The following is an 18,567-nucleotide window of genomic DNA, read 5'->3' on the forward strand; positions in this document are numbered from 1 at the left end:
TTGGTCTATAATGTAAAATCCGACTTGTTTTCAAAGGAAACTAAGGATAATCTGACTCGGCCTTTTCCTCTGAAATGTTGAACAAGATTTAGAGTCGACTCGATTTTAAGGTAAACCAAGGAAAAGCCTACGCCACTTTTTTCCTCTAGAAAGTAACATTCGTGTTTTTTGATTGTTTTGTCGATTGATATGTTTATGGAAGTCCCTTCATGAAATATGATCGAGTATTCAGTTGAAGTTTGAATGTGTGGTATGAAAGGATGCAAAACACCATTATAAATAATGGTAGTTGCATTGTGGATAAGGGTGGTTAATCATAACTTTATTTCTGATTATCTTATCTTATTTTTCTTCCTTTTACTCTCTATATATATACATCATTATCATCATATCCAATGTATTCCGTTCATAGAAAATTATGATCAGGGTTTAGGGAGGAAAGAATGATAGAAACTCATATCCATAGAGGAGAGTGGTCAAAGAATCCCTCGGCTCGAGAAAGGTCTTCAAAGAGAGAGAAACCTGCAACTTACAAAAAGAATAAATATAATATGTACAAATAACTAAAAATAAAGATAAAAGTAAAGAAGAAGGTAAAGAGCAATAATTAAAGGCAATGAGCAATAACAAACGATGGGTAAAAGGGACGAGTTTAGTAATCTAAGACGTGAATAAGGCGCCGCCAATTGCCCCTATCCCTGGTCAGGTCTTTAAAGAGGTGAAGTTCATGCATGTCATTTTTAATCTGTTCCTCCCACGTCTTGTAAACTCTTATTACCATAATTTCTGATTTTACATCTTACATAATCTCTTGTTCATTCACATTGATTTGATATATAGTGATTATATCGAGTGTAAAATGTTGTATCTCAAAAACATGTTCTTGAGTTTAAATCCAAGCACCGTGTTTATAAAATAATATTTTTAGAAAAACATTATGTGTCTCTCTGAAGACTTTACAGTCTAAATAATGTTTGGTAGTGAGATTACTTGGTGCTTGTAACATTCTGTTCAAGTGTATATATATATCTATGATTGTATTTTGTTAAGAATTACAAAAAGTTAAATAAGATTATTATTTTACAATATTTTAACTTATAGATTAAGAATAAAATACAAATTAAGAACGATTGATAAATATAGTAAGGCATTTGATCAGAATATGAGTAATTTGTATTAAAAATTAAGAGGAAAGATGGTGTGTGAATTCTAAACTCTCTGTAGTATAGTATTACAATGACAATACATCCCTGTGAATTTTTTAAAGTACTCATCATATATAAAATTATAAATTGTTTTAAATGTTAAAAAACATTCTTAATTAACTTTCTGTACATCAAAAGAATTGATGCTACATTTATTTTGACATTTGAATATTATCTAATTATTTTGATTCAGAGGATTAAATTAAGTATGACAAAGAAGCAAAATGTTACAAAATCAAACGACCACATATTGGAGTGGAAGTTGTACGCCTTTCAAAGTTTCCTTTGTGATGACGGAAAACTAATGAGCATTCAGGAAGTTCACCTAAATCTCCGAACAATAATTTATCTTCCTCTTCCATCGATAATATTGATACTTCGGTATCTTCCCATTTAGGTCCAACAAGAGCAGGAGTACCAAATGACAAATCAGAAACCCAATTGTATTCTACTCCCAAATTTCCTAACGTCAATGAGTCCCCAACAAATTCTAATTGAGGCAAATCTCCAAATAGACTAACATGTATCGGAGATGATGGAGACGCAGATGCTTCCTCACCACCATCGGCAATGTCCGCTTGGGCTTCAGAAGATTGATGGTTGTTATGGTGGTGGTGATGGTGCTTGGTGGTAGGTAAAGGATGGTTGTGTTCACAAGCATATGTGATAATAAGCATAGTGGGATCCACACAACTTCTTTCTACTTGTTTTCTAGCAGGACATCCTTTGGAGGTACTACATCGATAATATCCCCTGAATAATACAAAAATCCACAAATACAAACAAAACCCACATGAGCATGCATTTTTTTCATGGTGAAAATAGATTAAAAGTGACCAATAAATTCCTGCGTGAGATTGTAGTTTTCCCTATCTTTTGGGATAACGCTCCACATTGAGCAAATATTAATCATACAAATATTAAAAGTGAATAATACATCAGATTAAAAAGTCAAAGTTAAAGTCAATAATAACCTAATGTTACAAAAATATAAATTTCAATTTTACACTATAAAAAATTCAATACTATTAAATAATATAATAATCATAAAATAGGAAAAGTTTATAAACTAAGTGTCTTTTTTGATAATAATCCTTGACCAGGTTTAATTTTAAATTGAATTTTTTTCAGTTATTTCTGTTTGATTTTGTTATTTTAACATGCAATTTAGATTTCAGATATTATTGATTTTCCTTAGATTTTGTATTTTTTTCAATATATTGATATTTTCTAAAATATATTGAAGAATAATATTTATTTTTCCAATTCAAATAAATATATGTTTTAAAATAAATATTTTTAATATATTTTGAACAATATTAATATTCATTAAAAAATTAAAATTCAAGTGGGTTCATTAACCCATTCTCCCATTTATTTTACATTATTTTTATTTTCAGATAGTGACACAACACTTTCTTTGAATCACATTTGTACATTAAAAATCCACACACAATTCAATTGCTCTCCTTTTTTTTATAATCAAATATTCATATTTTTCTTTAAAATACTTAACTTTCTCCTTAAGCTATTTTGTTTGGTTTTTCATTTGGTTATTTATAATTTTTTTAGTTTTTGATTATAATGAATTTAGAAAAATGACTAGTTAAATCACGTCACGTGTACTTATTTATGTTAAGTTTTACATGACTTTTGTTATCATAGTTAATCGAAGATAATATTTTTGTTATCATTAATAAGAGTAAGTTTAAGTGTATCTGACATTGGATAATTAATTGGATAATTTGGTGATTTTATTCCTTTAAAGAGAAGATTATGTATGCAATGCATTAATATTCCAATTGTCAAACATAATACGTGAGAACATGTTATAGAATCTTCTAATTTTATCCAAACTACCAAAAATGTAAAACCTTGTAGGGTTTAATATATACAATTTTTTATCCAAATAACCAACAAATTTAGCAATGACTTAGAAGCACAAGTTGCTTAATAATACTTCTATATTATAATCACAAATTAATTAAGATTATATAATTTCATGAAAAACGAGTTTTTAAGTACTAGAAAATATGTTCTTTTTCATAAGACTAATGATTATTTATTTTTGAGAAAGTATCTTTAAAACCGATCAAAAAGTGCATAATCTTTTATACAAGAAACATTAGCTTTATTTCTTAAAAACACAAACGAGAACTTGTTTTTGATTAAAAAATAATATTCCTTTTGGAGATTGTAATTTTAATTAATAATTGTAATTTGAAGTAATTACATTTGCTATTAATACTTTTAAAACAACAAAAATAACATATAATAATGTTAATCATAAATCTAATAAGTAATGTCAAGGAAAAAAAATTACTATTATAGGAATAAAATAGTAAATTTCATATTAAAACCATGAAATTGATCTTAAAATGTGTTATTCCACCTTGTATATATTCATATTTTTAAAATGGAAAAATTATTGTGAATAACAAAAAATTTTTGCTAAAATTCCTATAATAATATCAACTTTTGATTTATCATTAATGATACCAATTTAGGTGGTGTTTTTCTAGAATAATATCAAGTTTTATTTGATTTTTAATTTACCTTTGTTTTTGTTAAATAATCTTCTATAAACAAAAGTTGATATTATTCTAAGCAAAAATCTTAAGATGCAATTATTTATATTTAATCAAAAATTTGTATTATTGCAAAGAAATAAGAGAAAACTTGTACTCCCTCCAATTCACTCTCCCCTTTGGTTTGGGCACAAAAATTACGAAATAGAGGAAAACACATAAAGTGGTATTCCTATGTTGTATTTGTATACCCCCAAAAATTCAATCCATCGTACCTATTATTTAGGACATTTTTGTAATTATAAATAGTTCATGATGAGGATAATTTGGTAAAAAAAACTATGGTTTAGAGGTAAACCGACTAAATAATAAACACAAATTCTTGCGAGAGACGGTCTTTTTGAGAAACTATTTCTAATTGAGCCGACTCATTATATGTCTCTTAAAATATTGTAAGTAGGTATTAAGAATAATGTAAGTAGACATTTAAGATATTGAAAGTAGGCATTAAGGATACGGTAAGTAAGCATTAAGAATACGATAAGTAGACATTAATCTTTAATGAGTTAGACTTGAGATACGTCTCTCAAAAAAACGGGATCTCAAGAGACTAGCTGAATAATAAAAGGAGTCGATAATTACATTCAATTGGAGGGAGTATTAAATTATGATAAGTTTTTTATCATACAATTTAGATACTTGTTATTAAGCGAAGCGTGTAACGCACGGACATAAATTAGAAGGTGACAACCTCTCATGATTAATTTCCAACCACTCCATGGAAGAGCGTAGTTTAGCAAAGCCGCCTCTATACTAAAATACGCCATTCTATACCAGCAGCATTTTATGAAAAGAAAGAGAGATTTAATCCAATACAGCATAAAACACGATAAAATGATACAAACCTCGGATATGGAGATCCTTTGATGGGTTTTTGGCCGTACTTTCTCCACGCCCATGAATCAGACGGTGGATATGCTTCGCCTTTACTCCTTGATCCATCAGCATCTGGTATCGGAATTGATACTACTCTTTTCTGTATACCCCTCCTACTGTTCTCCCCACATAATCATCATAATTTATCACTAATATTTAAAATTAATCTTCAAAATAAAATTTTTAAAGAAAAAAATTGATATTATAATCCAAAATTTTTTAATTATTTTCTAATAATTCAACACTTGTTCTTACAACATGAATGATTCAACTTTTGTTTTATTTTGCTGGCATGTGACATTAGAAGGGTCTTTTAGGATGTGTAAGGTGATCTATCGCATTGGATCCTCCTTATTCCCGTATATAAAAAAGTTAATAAAAAAAAAATATGTTAAATTTATCAATAAAATAAATAAATTTACTATAAATAAAGTAAAAAACCTTTAAATTTTTCAAGAAATTTTTTAAGACGGCTCTGTTTAACATCATAAGCTATTATTAAATATTATGAGTAATATGATATATTGTGGGAAAATATATGAAAAATATTAATTATTAAAAATAATCCAAAGTAGATTATTGAAGATTTAATTATTAATGTTAATTTTTTCAATTTTAAAAAATGGATAATGTTTCATCATTCATCATTATATTGGGTATAAGAGTTTTAGTTTAAACGGTAAATGACATTTCATACCCTTATCAAAATAGAGACATAGAGGTTGCTGCCATAAATTTAGAAGTGGGTCCACTTGAATTTACAAAATATGAAAACGGGTCGGGTTAGTTAGGTGGGCATTAATTCCCTCGTGTTAAGCATGATCAAAAAAATGGGACAAACCTTTTGTTAGGAGAAGAAGCAATAACGGCGGTGTTGGGTGTTGAGAAATCAGCAGAGATTGGCGAATCGGGTCCATAATCGGATGAGCTTTGCGGGTTATTATCTTGTTCACTTGTTATTATTCTCTTTTGATGTTTATTTTGCATAACCATTGGAGCACCCAAGAAAAGATAATTATAATTTAGTGAATAGGATTAGTGATACAACAAAAGAAGAGTTTATGGAGATGGTGGGAGTTTTTGGATATGGAGTCCAAATACAAAATGGAAGGAAGGAGGAAGGAAGGAAACGAGGGTTTTTATTTATTATCTTTCTTATTTATTTATTAAATAAGCTAATATTTACAGATGGGCAGTTGGGTTTTTATTTTTGAGAGTCGTGCGGGCGAATACGCAATCACCAATCATATCAGTTTCCTAATTCCGTTGCTCATTTCATCGTGCATGTTTATTACTACCTCATTTTTTATATTTCTTCTCAAATACAATTAATAAATTTTAATGTTAAACTTTAATTATTATTTTTTATCCATTAGATCTTAATAGATTTGTCTTAATATATATTTTCTAAATATTTCTTCTTCTGTTCACTAATGAAGTTTCCACAAGTAACGTTTGTGGGAATTAAGAAAATTAGAATATTTTAGATAGTGAATATATTATTTTATTGAATATTTAATTTGATGGAAGAAAAGTAGGAACCATAAACATTAAAAAAAATATTAAACAAAAGTTAGTGGAAAAAATATGAAAACCACAACTAATAACAAAGTATTTTTATAAAGATAGTGGAAAACTTATAGCGGACCATAAAGAATATAAAAATGTTAAAATAAAGTTAGTGGAAGATATATGAAGATTTTAAGCATTATAAAAATATTTAAATGATGATGTTTGTTCAAAAATTTAAAATATAAATAGAAAATTTTTTTATGGAAACAACAAATAAAACACCCAAAATGGCAAATGGAAAGATCTTTAAAGAATGGAGGAAGTAACTTTTTAGAATTTTTAAAAACTCATAATTAAAATTAATTGACTTTTAAGTTTATAATGGGATCTGCACAAAAAGTAAATGATAAAAGCAAATAAAAACGGAGGGAATAATGACTAATGTTATTATTATTAATTTAATTTAGGATAAATTATTTAGAATAATCCAATTTCTTCTTGATTTTCATTAATAATTTTAATTTTTGATCAACTATGAATAATTTCAATTTTAAAATAATTTACTCAAGAACATTGTTGCCCAAATGATGATCGATTATTACAGGTTAATTGCTAAAAAATAAAATTCAAAAATATTAAAAAATTAAAGTTAGAATAAAAAAATAAGGGAAAATTATTAATGGTACCCTAAGTTTTTGCACTTTATTAATGGAATTCTTAAGTTTCTTCGATTATCAATGGTACCCTCTTGTTATTGAGCGTCTTACAACAGTAACTTTTTCTAATTTTTTCCGTCCAAAATAGTCCAAAACCGTTAATTTTTTTCTTTTTCTTTTATTTTTTTATGTTTTAAATTGAAAAATAAAAGAAAATGAAAAAAAACTTAACGGTTATGGACGATTTTGAACGGAAAAAATTAGAAAATGTTACGGTTGTAGAACGCTCAATAACACGAGGGTACCATTGATAATCGAAAAAACTTAGGGATACCATTGATAAAGCACGAAAATTTAAGGGTACCATTGATAATTTCCCAAAAATAAATTAACTTTATTTCTCTTTATAATTTTTAATTTTCAATTTTTTATAATTTAATATTGTTTTTATGTTTTTATGCTAAATGACTTGTTTTATTAGTTAAGAGATTAATTATCTTGGTGTATTTCTAGCAAACACCCTCATGTAGTTAGGATTATTCATGTTTAGTAGAAAATTATGATTGTTGTAGGAAAATCAGTAAAAGGCTGTATTGATCATAGTAAATTTTCCTTTAATTTATAATAATTTTTAATTGTGCATAAATAAAAATAATAAAAAATAAATGTTAATTAAATTTATATAAAGACAATTAAATGATCTTTTAGATTGTAGATTAAAAACAAAATATAAACTAAGAGTGAATGTTAAATAGGAAAAAATTACATATCAAATAATTAATATCTCACTTTAACATGAACCATTATATTCTTAAATAAATTATATGTATAACAACATCATTTCAGAGTTTCAAATTAGGAACATTATATTCTTACCTATAGAAAACTAAATTAAATCACATTTTATTTGATTAGTCCAATAAATATTTATATACAATTAAATTTAATAATGGTTTAATACATGGATTGAAGATATAAAGGTTATAATAATAATCATAAAATAAAAGAAGTTTCAATTTAGTTTTGAAATTAAGATTAAGTCGTTGGTAAAAAGTCATACGACATCTACATTAGAATTAACAAAAAGCAAATATATTGAATTTGAAATCAAATAACAATTGAAAGTAATGAAACTACGATGTTGTAGATGATAAGTGACACTTTTAGATACTTTTTTTACATAGTTGTTTCATATACTTCAACGGCAAAGTCTTTCGATCTAATGTCATTTTCAAGTAGATTGAATTTGGTACCATATTTTAAAATGCAAGATTGTTATTTCCATTGACGCCGTAAAGATCTTTATTTATAGGTCAACTTTACTCTAAAATACATGACGCTAAACTCTTATATGGAGAGACTTAAAAAACCAATAATTAAGAGTTAATATTGATATGTTGTAGGAAACTATCAATATTGTCCTTGCTAATAATGGAATTAAGAGTTAATGGTGAGGGCATTAAAATAAATAAATTAAAATTTATATGTGAAAAGTATGATTAGTTTTGTTTCATATAATAGAGAAAATATCAATATTACATTATTATCCTTATTTAAGGTAATATATTGGGCCACACAATTTCAGACCTTTTTATATAAAAAAAAATTATATTTCAGCGTTTTTATTGGCTCAGCTCACATATATTCTTTTGAGAAGTATGGACGATTTCTTAAGCTTTTTGATTCTATCTAATTAAAGGGGTTGCTGGTTTCATCTTGGAGGAATTAAGTCTTGTCGGAGTGTAACAGATAGAAAAATAAATAATCTGTAAATATCATTTTTAATAAAACATTAGCTTTCATCAGTAAAAATCAATTGCAATCAGTAAAAAATCAGTTTTAATTAAAAGAATTCAATTATAATTTATAACTAAAATCAATTACAATTAGTAAAAATAATCAGTTTCAATTAGTAAAAATAATCAGTTTCAATTAGTAAAAAAGCAGTTTCAATCAGTAAAAATATTTAACCAATAAAAATGAGATAAACTAAGAAGTACCTAAGTTTAACTAGAAATTTTCCCCAGAATATTGGGACCAATGAACGTATTTCCCACTTTGTGCAGAATGAAGAGAAAAATAATTGTTTACTGTATCTGCTGGAACTGACCCTTAGTACCAAGACCCTGAAGGAGGAGAAACCTTAATCATCACCATGAACGAAGGACAGGACAAAACAACCAGAATCCCTTCAGAGGTCCCAACTCCCTAGGAAAGATGACTTAGCTCCCTGGAGGACCAAACTCACTCCTCAGCCAAGATTCAAAAGAATAGGACTCATAGAAGCAGCAGGGTCATATCAAAAGGACCCTGACAGAGAATGAAGAGTATAAATACCTGCAGGATGGTTAATCCTGCAGAATGATGGCAACGGAAACGATGACGTGTCAAGGAGACAACTACAGTTATGTGCAGAAAAGCTGTCAATGCTTGTATAAGGCAAGACACCACACCTACCTCGTACTCTACCCTTATAAGTGTACTAAAAGACAAGGAGGGGGACCATGGTGTAAGGATTAGCAAACCGTCAGACGTCATGTAAGCTTACAAAATATGCTATTTCTTTCTCCACTAATCTCGAGAAAGATTCCATTAAGGTAAAAACCTAAACTTCCATTAGGGTTTTGGGATTTCTCCTAAAGCCCACCACTGTAAATATACGATGCTATGCATCACCAAAGGTACGATAACTTTCTACACTGAAACCCAAGCATTATTCTCTCACGAAAAGATATCCCAGATTCTTTACGAGCTTTACTAGCAATTCCTTCATAATCCTTATTGACTTAATCATTGGAGGACCCCGGAGGACCCCTCTTCTACCCTCGTTTGCTACCTTGTGCAGGAATACACAGTGAAACGGCCGGAAAAGCAACTCATACCTTCTTAGTAGTTCATAAACACTGTAAACCCTAAAAGGCGTTCTTTTCAACTTTGCAGAGAGTGTTGATTGTTCTCTCCACAGCCGGAACATTTACGTATTGGTGTCGGTCTACTTAGGATGGCACCAAAGTTTTTTTTTTCACAAACAATCCCTAAATTGAATAATGGAATAGTTTAGAATTTCATTCTGTATGGCATATTTAAGAAACTAGGTTTAGATGAAAGCCAATGATTCAAATTTAATTATTTAAGTATTAATTATTACAATAAGGAACATGCATGAAATTTAGAATTTATTAGCAAATCATCTCAAAATATATTATATTATTTTTGCATTTGATTTTATTTCATAATTTACTTTTAAAATTCTATAATTATGACAAAAACAAACATTGCTTACATCATCCACTTATAAAACATTTTATGTATCACATGGTCATAAAAAAAACTTCTTTCAAATTGATTAGATGACTTTTATCGTTTAGAAATCAATGTATCATATTTATCTAAAACCTAAAAAACAATACTTTTTTATTTAAGGGTAGGGTTAGGACTTTTTAAAACCCAAAAGAAAATGGGGTGTAAAGATAGGATTTTTAAAAAATAAACAAAAGATGATATTTTTAAAAAAGAATCACTCAAAGGTGGAGTTTTAGAAGTAAATATTCCTAAATTAATTTATCTTCAAACTAATTTAAGAAAATATAGTGCCATATAATAAAGTCTAACCTGATTAAGTTAATCTATTTAATAAGTCTTTAAAAAGTTATCAATTTTTTATTTTCTAAATCTTTTATTATATTGCATAATTTCATAGAAATTTGTAATTTCAAGAAAAATAACTTGTTAATTAAGTACAAAACATCTAAATAAAAGTACTTAATAAACTAACATTCGACCAATAGGTTTCTACTTTATATATACTAGAGGTTTTTCTTCTATTTGTAATATATTATTGGAAAATTTTCTCAAAATAATCTCAACTATTACTTATTGGTCAGAAATAATCCTAACTATTACTTATTTTTAAATAATCTCAACTTTCACTTGAATTTATTTATAGCATACGCTATGACTTAATAACCTATGATAAAAGGTCATCTTTATAAAAATAAAAAAAAAATAAAAGAAAAAAAAAAACAAAATCTCAAAACCCTTTTTTCTCACCCATTCTTCAACCCCAACCCAGTCACCACCACCCCAGCCCAACCACCTCCCTACCTCTTCTCCCTCCAGCCATACAACCACCCGCAACTACCACTTCCCCACCAACAACCAATCTTTTCATTGTACATCTTAGAGGAATAATGGTGTAGGCTTGTAGCTGTGTTCTTCCATCGATCAACCCACCATCATAGCTTCTTCATTCTTTCATCTCGGAATTGGCCTTTTAAGCCTCAAATTTGAATTAAAAAAAAAAATTATTTATGAAAAATTAAAAGAAAAAAAATAAATTACTAGTTAGGCCGTTATAAATACTCGAAATTGGAAATTTAGATACTAAAATGGGCATTTTACGTTTTAAAATGAGCATTTTAAAGTTTGGCTTCCGTTGATTTAAAAAAACTTATTAGTCTTGGCTGGTGGAGGTTGCACATGCGGCCCGTTACAGAGGAGCTCCTATTCTTATACATTTATAGGTTGATATTATACATAATTTCAGTTCTAATTATTTAGATTCGAAGAAGAATCATTTAGTGAGCTATACATTTGTAAGAGGAACTATTAGATAAAATCCCAATGAAGAAGGAAAAAAGAAAAGGTAAATACTTATATACATGTTGGATGATGATTACTCCTTAGACACTTCTACTGTCTCCGGAAGTTTATACATGGGCGGCTTATCAGCCCCTTTCCTCGAGTATTCACGCCATCTTCGAGCTGCTGCTGCTGCTCTGTTTGCTCGCTCTTTTACTTCTTCCTCTGCCACAATAAAATGAAATCTTGAACTTTAGTCGAAGAGATCATCTTAATGCATTCTAAGAATAATGCAAGATGGTCTTAAAGGCTAAATGTGTTTGTATATAGTTGAAAACTTAAACGAATTGGTTATGAAATGAAAGAGCGAGTTTAGATATGCTTCCGACTAACAAAGAAGAGCGTAAAAAAAGTCTTGTATTTGTACTATGAGTCTAAATAGACACTAAAAATTCGGCAGAGAATCCATATTGGTGTTAGTACTACCCATATCAACAAGGTGCAGTTTTAAGGAAGCTCATTTGCAGAAAACTACACTATTAAGCATGCTTGGCGTAGAGTATTTTTAGGACGTGTGACCTCTTCGAAACTTCTCAGGGTTTGTACGAGTGAGAATAAAGTTTGCCGGAAAAGACTTGATTTAGTTTTTGGGGCCATTTTAAAACCCATGGGTTAGGGTGTTCAAAACAGACCCGATATTTACCCAACTTTAGAACCGAACTCGACTTCAAAATGAATATAAAAACCAATGTGGGCACAAGACCTGATTTTGAACCGATCCGAAACACCTAACCCGATATTGACCCGATGACCCGAATAAACACCTTTACGGCATGGATAATATCGAGACCCGAACAAGGATGGAATGTTATAGGAATACCTTCTATTTCTTAAGTGAATAAAGGGTAAGTTTCAGTTACCTGTAGTCTGATACTCCTTGGGATTTCCCCAAAAGTTATCCCAGTACGAATCAGCAGCATTAGTTCCCTTCTGTTTCATCATTCTCGCTTTGGCTTTTTCCTGAAACAAGTTACACATAAAGAGTATGATCAACCATTCGTATAAAGCAATACAATGCCGACATATCTGCAAACTGGCTGATAGTAAAAATGATTCAGATCAGAAGTAGGATCAACACAAAGGGGTGTCAGCCGTAATCTGTATATAGTACATAACAAAAGAACAGTTTTAACTTCAAATTAAATCTTACCAGAATTTTTGATTGTCGTTTCTCCCACCGAGAACTAGCCTGTAAAAGTTTAAAGGCTTAAACGATTCAGAACACTTGTTGGTACGGAAATACGACCCGTTTGGTAATCGATACTAAATAGTAGGAATGAGAATGATTTGTGGTGTGTCAGGTAATGAAAATTTGATCAAAAAAAAAACTATTTTGTCCATAACTTTCCATTACCACCTAAAACCACATTTTTCAAATCAACCTCATTTTCAAATCATATGGTATTGGAATGAATTATGTGAAGAAAATGAAGTTTTTGTAAGTATGAACATTAAACTTGTCAAGCGATATTCCTACCAAAATAAACTAACTTTCCATTACCATTTGCACCATTTAGTATTGATTGTCAAACAGGCTGTTAAAGCTCAAAGATAATTGGTGGTTAGTAGAGATAGTATCTTAAGCGCATCGTTTTTCACAAATTAGTACTATTGTTTTCTGTTGGACAGATTACTAATAGATCTCATACATTTGTCTATTGAAAGAATACTGCACATCTTACTCCTGAACGAAGAAGCATAGAATATAGAAGTTACCATTCTGAATACATCTGATGAAGCTCCCATGCCTGCTAGCATCAGTGCAACCTGATCATTGTATTAATATGAGGAAAAAACATTCGGTCACAACTCACAAAGAAAAGTGAGCGGGAAACAAAAATAATGTATAGTACAATCGTCATCGGTCCCTCCTATGTTTTTAGACTTGGATAGGCTACTAGTAAGCAATAACAAATTGTAGAGGTAATAAACGAGTCAATGAGAGAGTCGACTTTGCATAATTTTTGGGCGATGCATTTTTCAAGTAAGTTTGAATCAAATTCAAATCAAAATGAACGGATAAGAAAAAATTAATGTGGACGACCACTAGAACTGATCTATTGGTTCATTTAGCAAACTCCAATCTTTTGGCTTGAAGTCAAGAGAGAAAAGATGTTTCTAATGTAGAGGGCTTACATTTACTCGTTCTACTCTCCGCATCTCATCTTCGAGTAAAGATAGTTGTGCAGCAGAAGTCCAGTGAATACAATCAACTGGGCTGTAAAACAGGCACAGTCAATAAAAACGGAAGCAAAATTCTACTGCATTAACTAGTAAAGAACAGAATAGCTTCTTCCATCTTGCTGAGTTGCACATTGCACCCTTCGGAATTTGGAGAGTTTTTTAAGACAGTGGTGCAAACTCAGCTGAACGGAAGTAGTAGCAACTAGAATGTTATTTACTCCTCCTCATCATCATACCCAGTATATCCCGCTCATAGAAACTATGAGCACGGTCTAGAGAAGGTTGGATGACGGAAATCCATACCCTTATCACAAGAGATAAGGAGGTTGCGGCCAGTAAGACACTTGGTTCGAGAATGACTTGCAAATGAAAATAAATGTCCCAGAACACGACATAGGTAAGACAAGGTAAGGCAAATAGCAACGCTTATAACATAAACTAAAAGAAATAGATATAACATGTCATTTATTCACCACATCAGATTCAATAACATATTGCTAATCCAACTCACAACTAGAGGTGTTCAACGGGTCGGGTGGGGCGGGTCAAAGCCCATTTAACCCCAACCCACTATGACCCTTTCTTAAATGTTCATATAATTGTTTTTATTTTACTTATGGCCCGTTGGGCCGACTCACCTATGTATATGTTTATATCATATAAATATATAAAAAAAAGTGTTAAAATTTTTTTCCCAACGGTTCGGTCCGACCCTTTACAACAAGGCCCGACCCGCAAATGACTCGTTAAAATGTGACCTGACCCTTGATCCGTTGGGTCGACCCGCTCTATTAAACACCTCTACTCACAACATTATCCATACCAGCTTTCAATTGCTGTTTGCACTCGATCAGACACGCCACATTGCTTGTAGACCCTAGCCCTTCCAAAATCTTCCTCAATTTCGAAAACATCCGATGCCACATTAGCACAGTTTTTACATCCTATCATAGATTATCAAACATTCAGGTGACAATACAGCATTCAAATATTACCACAACAATGTAGCTATAATATTCACAACAAACACACCTATGCAGCTGAATTCATCAACAAACACATGATCCCTAGGACTCGAATCATCCATGAACGGATTTACTGCTGTCAAAGAATAGCCGTGAATTTCATCGTACACCATGCGTTGCACTGGATCACTTAGAACCTGTACACAACCCAATTTAATACAGATTTTATGTGACCAGAACCTAATATCATGCAAAAACAAGATCACTCGTTTAGGAAAACATACCCCATAAACCTCATTGATGAACTTGCAAAAGTTTGTAGTCTCTGGATCATCACCACTCAAATCAGGATGGCACGCCTTCATACAATTGTAATAAGCTTTTCTGATTTGTTGTGGTGTGGCATCTGGTGACTGAAAAATTTATTGGGGTGTTACAATCATTCATGAATGGCTTCAAAACCCAGAACATAGCTAAAACATAGAGGCTAAATTTCATTATTTCTATGCTCTTAGCTACTTTTTTGTAGAAAAAACACCAAAGCTAATTTGAAAAAGCGATACCCAATTAGATCCTTTGAGCTTCAAGGATACACAAAACAAAGATCATCAATGATATACTACAAAATATCCATTATCACTATTATTATCAATCAACCCAATGAAGGGTTAAATCCAAATACTACTATTGTGTAGACCAAACAATCACCTCTATAAGTGTTGAGCCAATTTGGCTACTTCATATGTTTCACAATTCAACGTTAACAGGATTTTCAATCAAATGAAACGGGCCATGGCTTAGATTCTCCTACAGGCCACAACTGCTAACTCTGTGAGCATGCATTATAAGAGCTAATGACTGAGCAAAATACACAACAATTTTAGTCCACAACAACGACAATGTCAGAGCCTTAATCCTAAAAGATTGGGATCGGTTACATGAATCAATATTTCAGTTTCAATATTTGTCCACATGGATTCAAATTCTCCATTCATTCCGATTTACTACCATCTCAATTTGTAAATCTAAGTTATTCATATTATTTCCCACTCCTTTCCTCCAAGTCATGTTCCGGTCTTCCTCGCCCTCTTTTTAAGTCTCTCGAGCTCTAGTTTTTGATCTTTTCTACCGATTCACTGATACTCCGTCTTTACTACTATATTAAACGATTATCTTTCATCTTTTCCTCAATATTTACAAATCCTAAACCCTTTCGTAATATCTTTATTTCCAATTCTATTCCTCAATGTTATTCAACATTTTTCGAATTTCTAAGGCTCGAAGACAAGTAATTAGAACAGAAGTTCTATAAACTCATATCTAAGGTTGGCTTAATTCAAGGACCTATATGATCGAACACTTTGCACATGATCAAAACCACCTCAGAACTAACACTCCAACTTTTAAGCGTCAACTATAAACCAATAAAAAAATCAAAAAAAAAAAAAAACTTTTTCCTGAATGGAAAATATCAAATCTGCTAAATGATACCCAATTTGATCATTTGAATATCAAGAATACCCAGAACAGAGATCATCAATTATATGCCAAAGACAATCAAATAAAAGCCTAAAACATTTAAAATATATATATATATATATATAAAAAAGAGTACTCTAAAAGGGTAAATGAGATTTTAAACAGAGAAATTACCAAACCCAAAACAGCATAATAATCATCAGCAAACTCATCAACAACTGTTGCTGAATCATCAGCAACTGCTTTAACTCGGGTATGACCCGTTTTTCTATTCTGACCCACCACGCGCCATTTATGGAAGCGCGTAGAATGCACATTCCACCTATTTCTACTTGAATTTGCATTAAATGTATGTACTGGCTTCTGCAATTTGAATGGATCAGCATGTACTGGGGTTAGTAATTGAGCCATCGTACTGTTTATTCTGAAATAATTTTTTAACTTTTACGTGTTTTATGGATTTTTAATTGGATTATTGTGAAAGATTTTTATTTTATTTTAAATTTTATTTGAAAATAAAATGAATTTATGGGGATGAGAATATTTATAGTGGAAAAAATATGTGTGAGTGGATTCATAAGAATCTGGAGGAATTGTGAAGAATAAGTGACTTCAGCTAAGTGATTGCTTGCACGTGTCAAAGTGTGGATGAACTGTTGCGTGCTCACTTGTCCAATGGGTTTTATAGGCTACTCTCTCCGTCCGGATGATTTTGGAGTAAAGAGAAAGGGTTAGATTCTTAAGAAAAAAAATAAAGATTAGTAATAAATAAAGGGTGTTGCTATTTTTCGCCACCCCTTTTTATTTTTTCGCCACCCCCTTCCCCCTCCAAAATTACTTAATTGCCCCTGGATTTAAAAGAATTACAAAAATGCCATTGGAGTTGAAAAATAATTAATAAATGTAAATCACGCTTAATAACACTATTAAGAATTTAATGAGGATGATTTGTCTATATATATCGAACTCTGAGATGCGTTTGAAATACGAATTAAAACACGGTACTATCTCACTAAAAACTGGTACTATCTCTCTAAAAAGTGTTAATGAAGTTGTAAGGCGTAGTTGGTTGAATATGGCTAACGAAAGCGACTATGAGTCGGATGCGGTACGTAAAATTGCCGTTCGAAGGAAAAAAAAAAAAAAAAAAAACAAGTCGCACAAATCTGGGCGACTGAACCATGGTCTAGTCGCACAGATCTGGGCGACTGAACCATGGTCTAGTCGCACAAAACTGGGCGACTGAACCATGGTTCAGTCGCCCAGATCTGTGCGACTGCTATTTTTTTTTTTTTTTTTTTTTTTTTTAAAATTTACGTATTAATGTATTTTTAAATTATTTTTATAATTATTGTTAGTATTATTATTGTTGTTGTCATTATTTTAATTTTTATTGTTGATATTTTTATTTTTTAAATTTTTTAATATTTTAATTTACGTAATTTATTTATTTATTATTGTTATAATTATTATTATTATTGTTGTATTTGTTGTTATTATTATTATTATTATTATTGTTATTATTATTATTGTTATAACTATTATTTATTTATTTATTTATTATTGTTATAATTATTTATTTATTTATTATTGTTATAACTATTATTATTATTGTTATTATTTTTCTTGTCATTATTTATTTATTTTAAATGTTTTTAAATTTTTTTTGTTAACGTAATGTTTTTATTATTATTAAAATTATTATTGTTATTGTCATTATTAATTTGATTTATCGTTATCTATTTATTTATTAGTATTATTATTATTATAAATATTATTATTATTATTATTATTATTATTATTATTGTTGTTGTTGTTGTTATTATTAATCCAAATATTATTATTGTAGTCATTAATGCACTTAATTTATATCATTTCAAATGTGCAGGAGTTTGAAAATTTTGGAGACAACGTAGACTACTCCGGTCGCTTTGTTACGGATAGGGAATTTATCTCCATAGATGAGTTACATAGTTGGGCCGATGCGATAGCAATTACAATCGGTTTTCTATTTACACGTGCTTCTTATAAAAAGAAAGAAGGACGTTCCAGAGTTAGTTGTTATTTAAGATGTCACCGCTATGGTAAACTTAGGGGTGATGTAGATAATGTAGATAATGCTGCCCGACCTGGTTCTAAAAGTAGGAGTTGTGGGTGTAAATTTATGATTGTAGGAAGTAGTCGTAAACCAGGAGAAAGACCTTGGACGGTAAGGGTGTGTCCTAGTGTAAAGGGAAAACATAACCACCCGTTCTTGGTGTACAGAGATGGTCATGTAAGGGCGAGGATTAATGTAGATATTCGGGAGCACATACGACAGCTTAGTGCAACCGGAATGCAACCGGCCTTTATTATGAATTCTATTAGAGATAATTTTCCTGGTTTTTATGCTAGTATGAATCAGATATATAATATTAGGCAATCAATAAGGAGAGATGAAATGGAGGGCAGGACTCCCCTT

At 30.3% G+C, this 18,567-nt stretch overlaps 2 protein-coding genes across 2 annotated transcripts; both read right to left on the reverse strand.

The window, feature by feature from the left end:
* Window positions 1–1,141: 1,141 nt before the first annotated feature.
* On the reverse strand, window positions 1,142–5,878 carry LOC130826491 (probable WRKY transcription factor 69). Its single transcript, XM_057692074.1, has 3 exons — window positions 5,511–5,878; window positions 4,639–4,785; window positions 1,142–1,958 (listed from the first exon to the last, which is right to left on the reverse strand). The coding sequence occupies exons 1-3, from the start codon at window positions 5,660–5,662 to the stop codon at window positions 1,433–1,435; spliced, it is 825 nt and encodes a 274-aa protein (XP_057548057.1). The 5' UTR covers window positions 5,663–5,878; the 3' UTR covers window positions 1,142–1,432.
* Window positions 5,879–11,304: 5,426 nt separating this feature from the next.
* On the reverse strand, window positions 11,305–16,829 carry LOC130823466 (chaperone protein dnaJ C76, chloroplastic). The gene is made up of 9 exons (XM_057688086.1): window positions 16,281–16,829; window positions 14,912–15,040; window positions 14,695–14,824; window positions 14,486–14,606; window positions 13,615–13,696; window positions 13,195–13,245; window positions 12,629–12,667; window positions 12,339–12,438; window positions 11,305–11,643 (listed from the first exon to the last, which is right to left on the reverse strand). The coding sequence occupies exons 1-9, from the start codon at window positions 16,515–16,517 to the stop codon at window positions 11,513–11,515; spliced, it is 1,020 nt and encodes a 339-aa protein (XP_057544069.1). The 5' UTR covers window positions 16,518–16,829; the 3' UTR covers window positions 11,305–11,512.
* Window positions 16,830–18,567: the final 1,738 nt, after the last annotated feature.

Source organism: Amaranthus tricolor, chromosome 1, assembly GCF_026212465.1.
Source record: "Amaranthus tricolor cultivar Red isolate AtriRed21 chromosome 1, ASM2621246v1, whole genome shotgun sequence".
Classification (NCBI taxonomy): Eukaryota; Viridiplantae; Streptophyta; class Magnoliopsida; order Caryophyllales; family Amaranthaceae; genus Amaranthus; species Amaranthus tricolor.

Bases quoted from the DNA above. Each gene is read 5' to 3' on its own strand.
- LOC130823466 (XM_057688086.1), bottom strand. From the start codon at position 16,517: ATGGCTCAATTACTAACCCCAGTACATGCTGATCCATTCAAATTGCAG. The intron at 14,607-14,694 runs GTGTGTTTGTTG...AATCTATGATAG, and splicing joins TGATGAATTCAGCTGCATAG to GATGTAAAAACTGTGCTAAT. The intron at 13,246-13,614 runs GTAAGCCCTCTA...TACAATGATCAG, and splicing joins GGAGAGTAGAACGAGTAAAT to GTTGCACTGATGCTAGCAGG.
- LOC130826491 (XM_057692074.1), bottom strand. From the start codon at position 5,662: ATGGTTATGCAAAATAAACATCAAAAGAGAATAATAACAAGTGAACAA. The intron at 4,786-5,510 runs GTTTGTCCCATT...TGGGGAGAACAG, and splicing joins GCTTCTTCTCCTAACAAAAG to TAGGAGGGGTATACAGAAAA. The intron at 1,959-4,638 runs GTTTGTATCATT...TGTATTATTCAG, and splicing joins AAAGGATCTCCATATCCGAG to GGGATATTATCGATGTAGTA.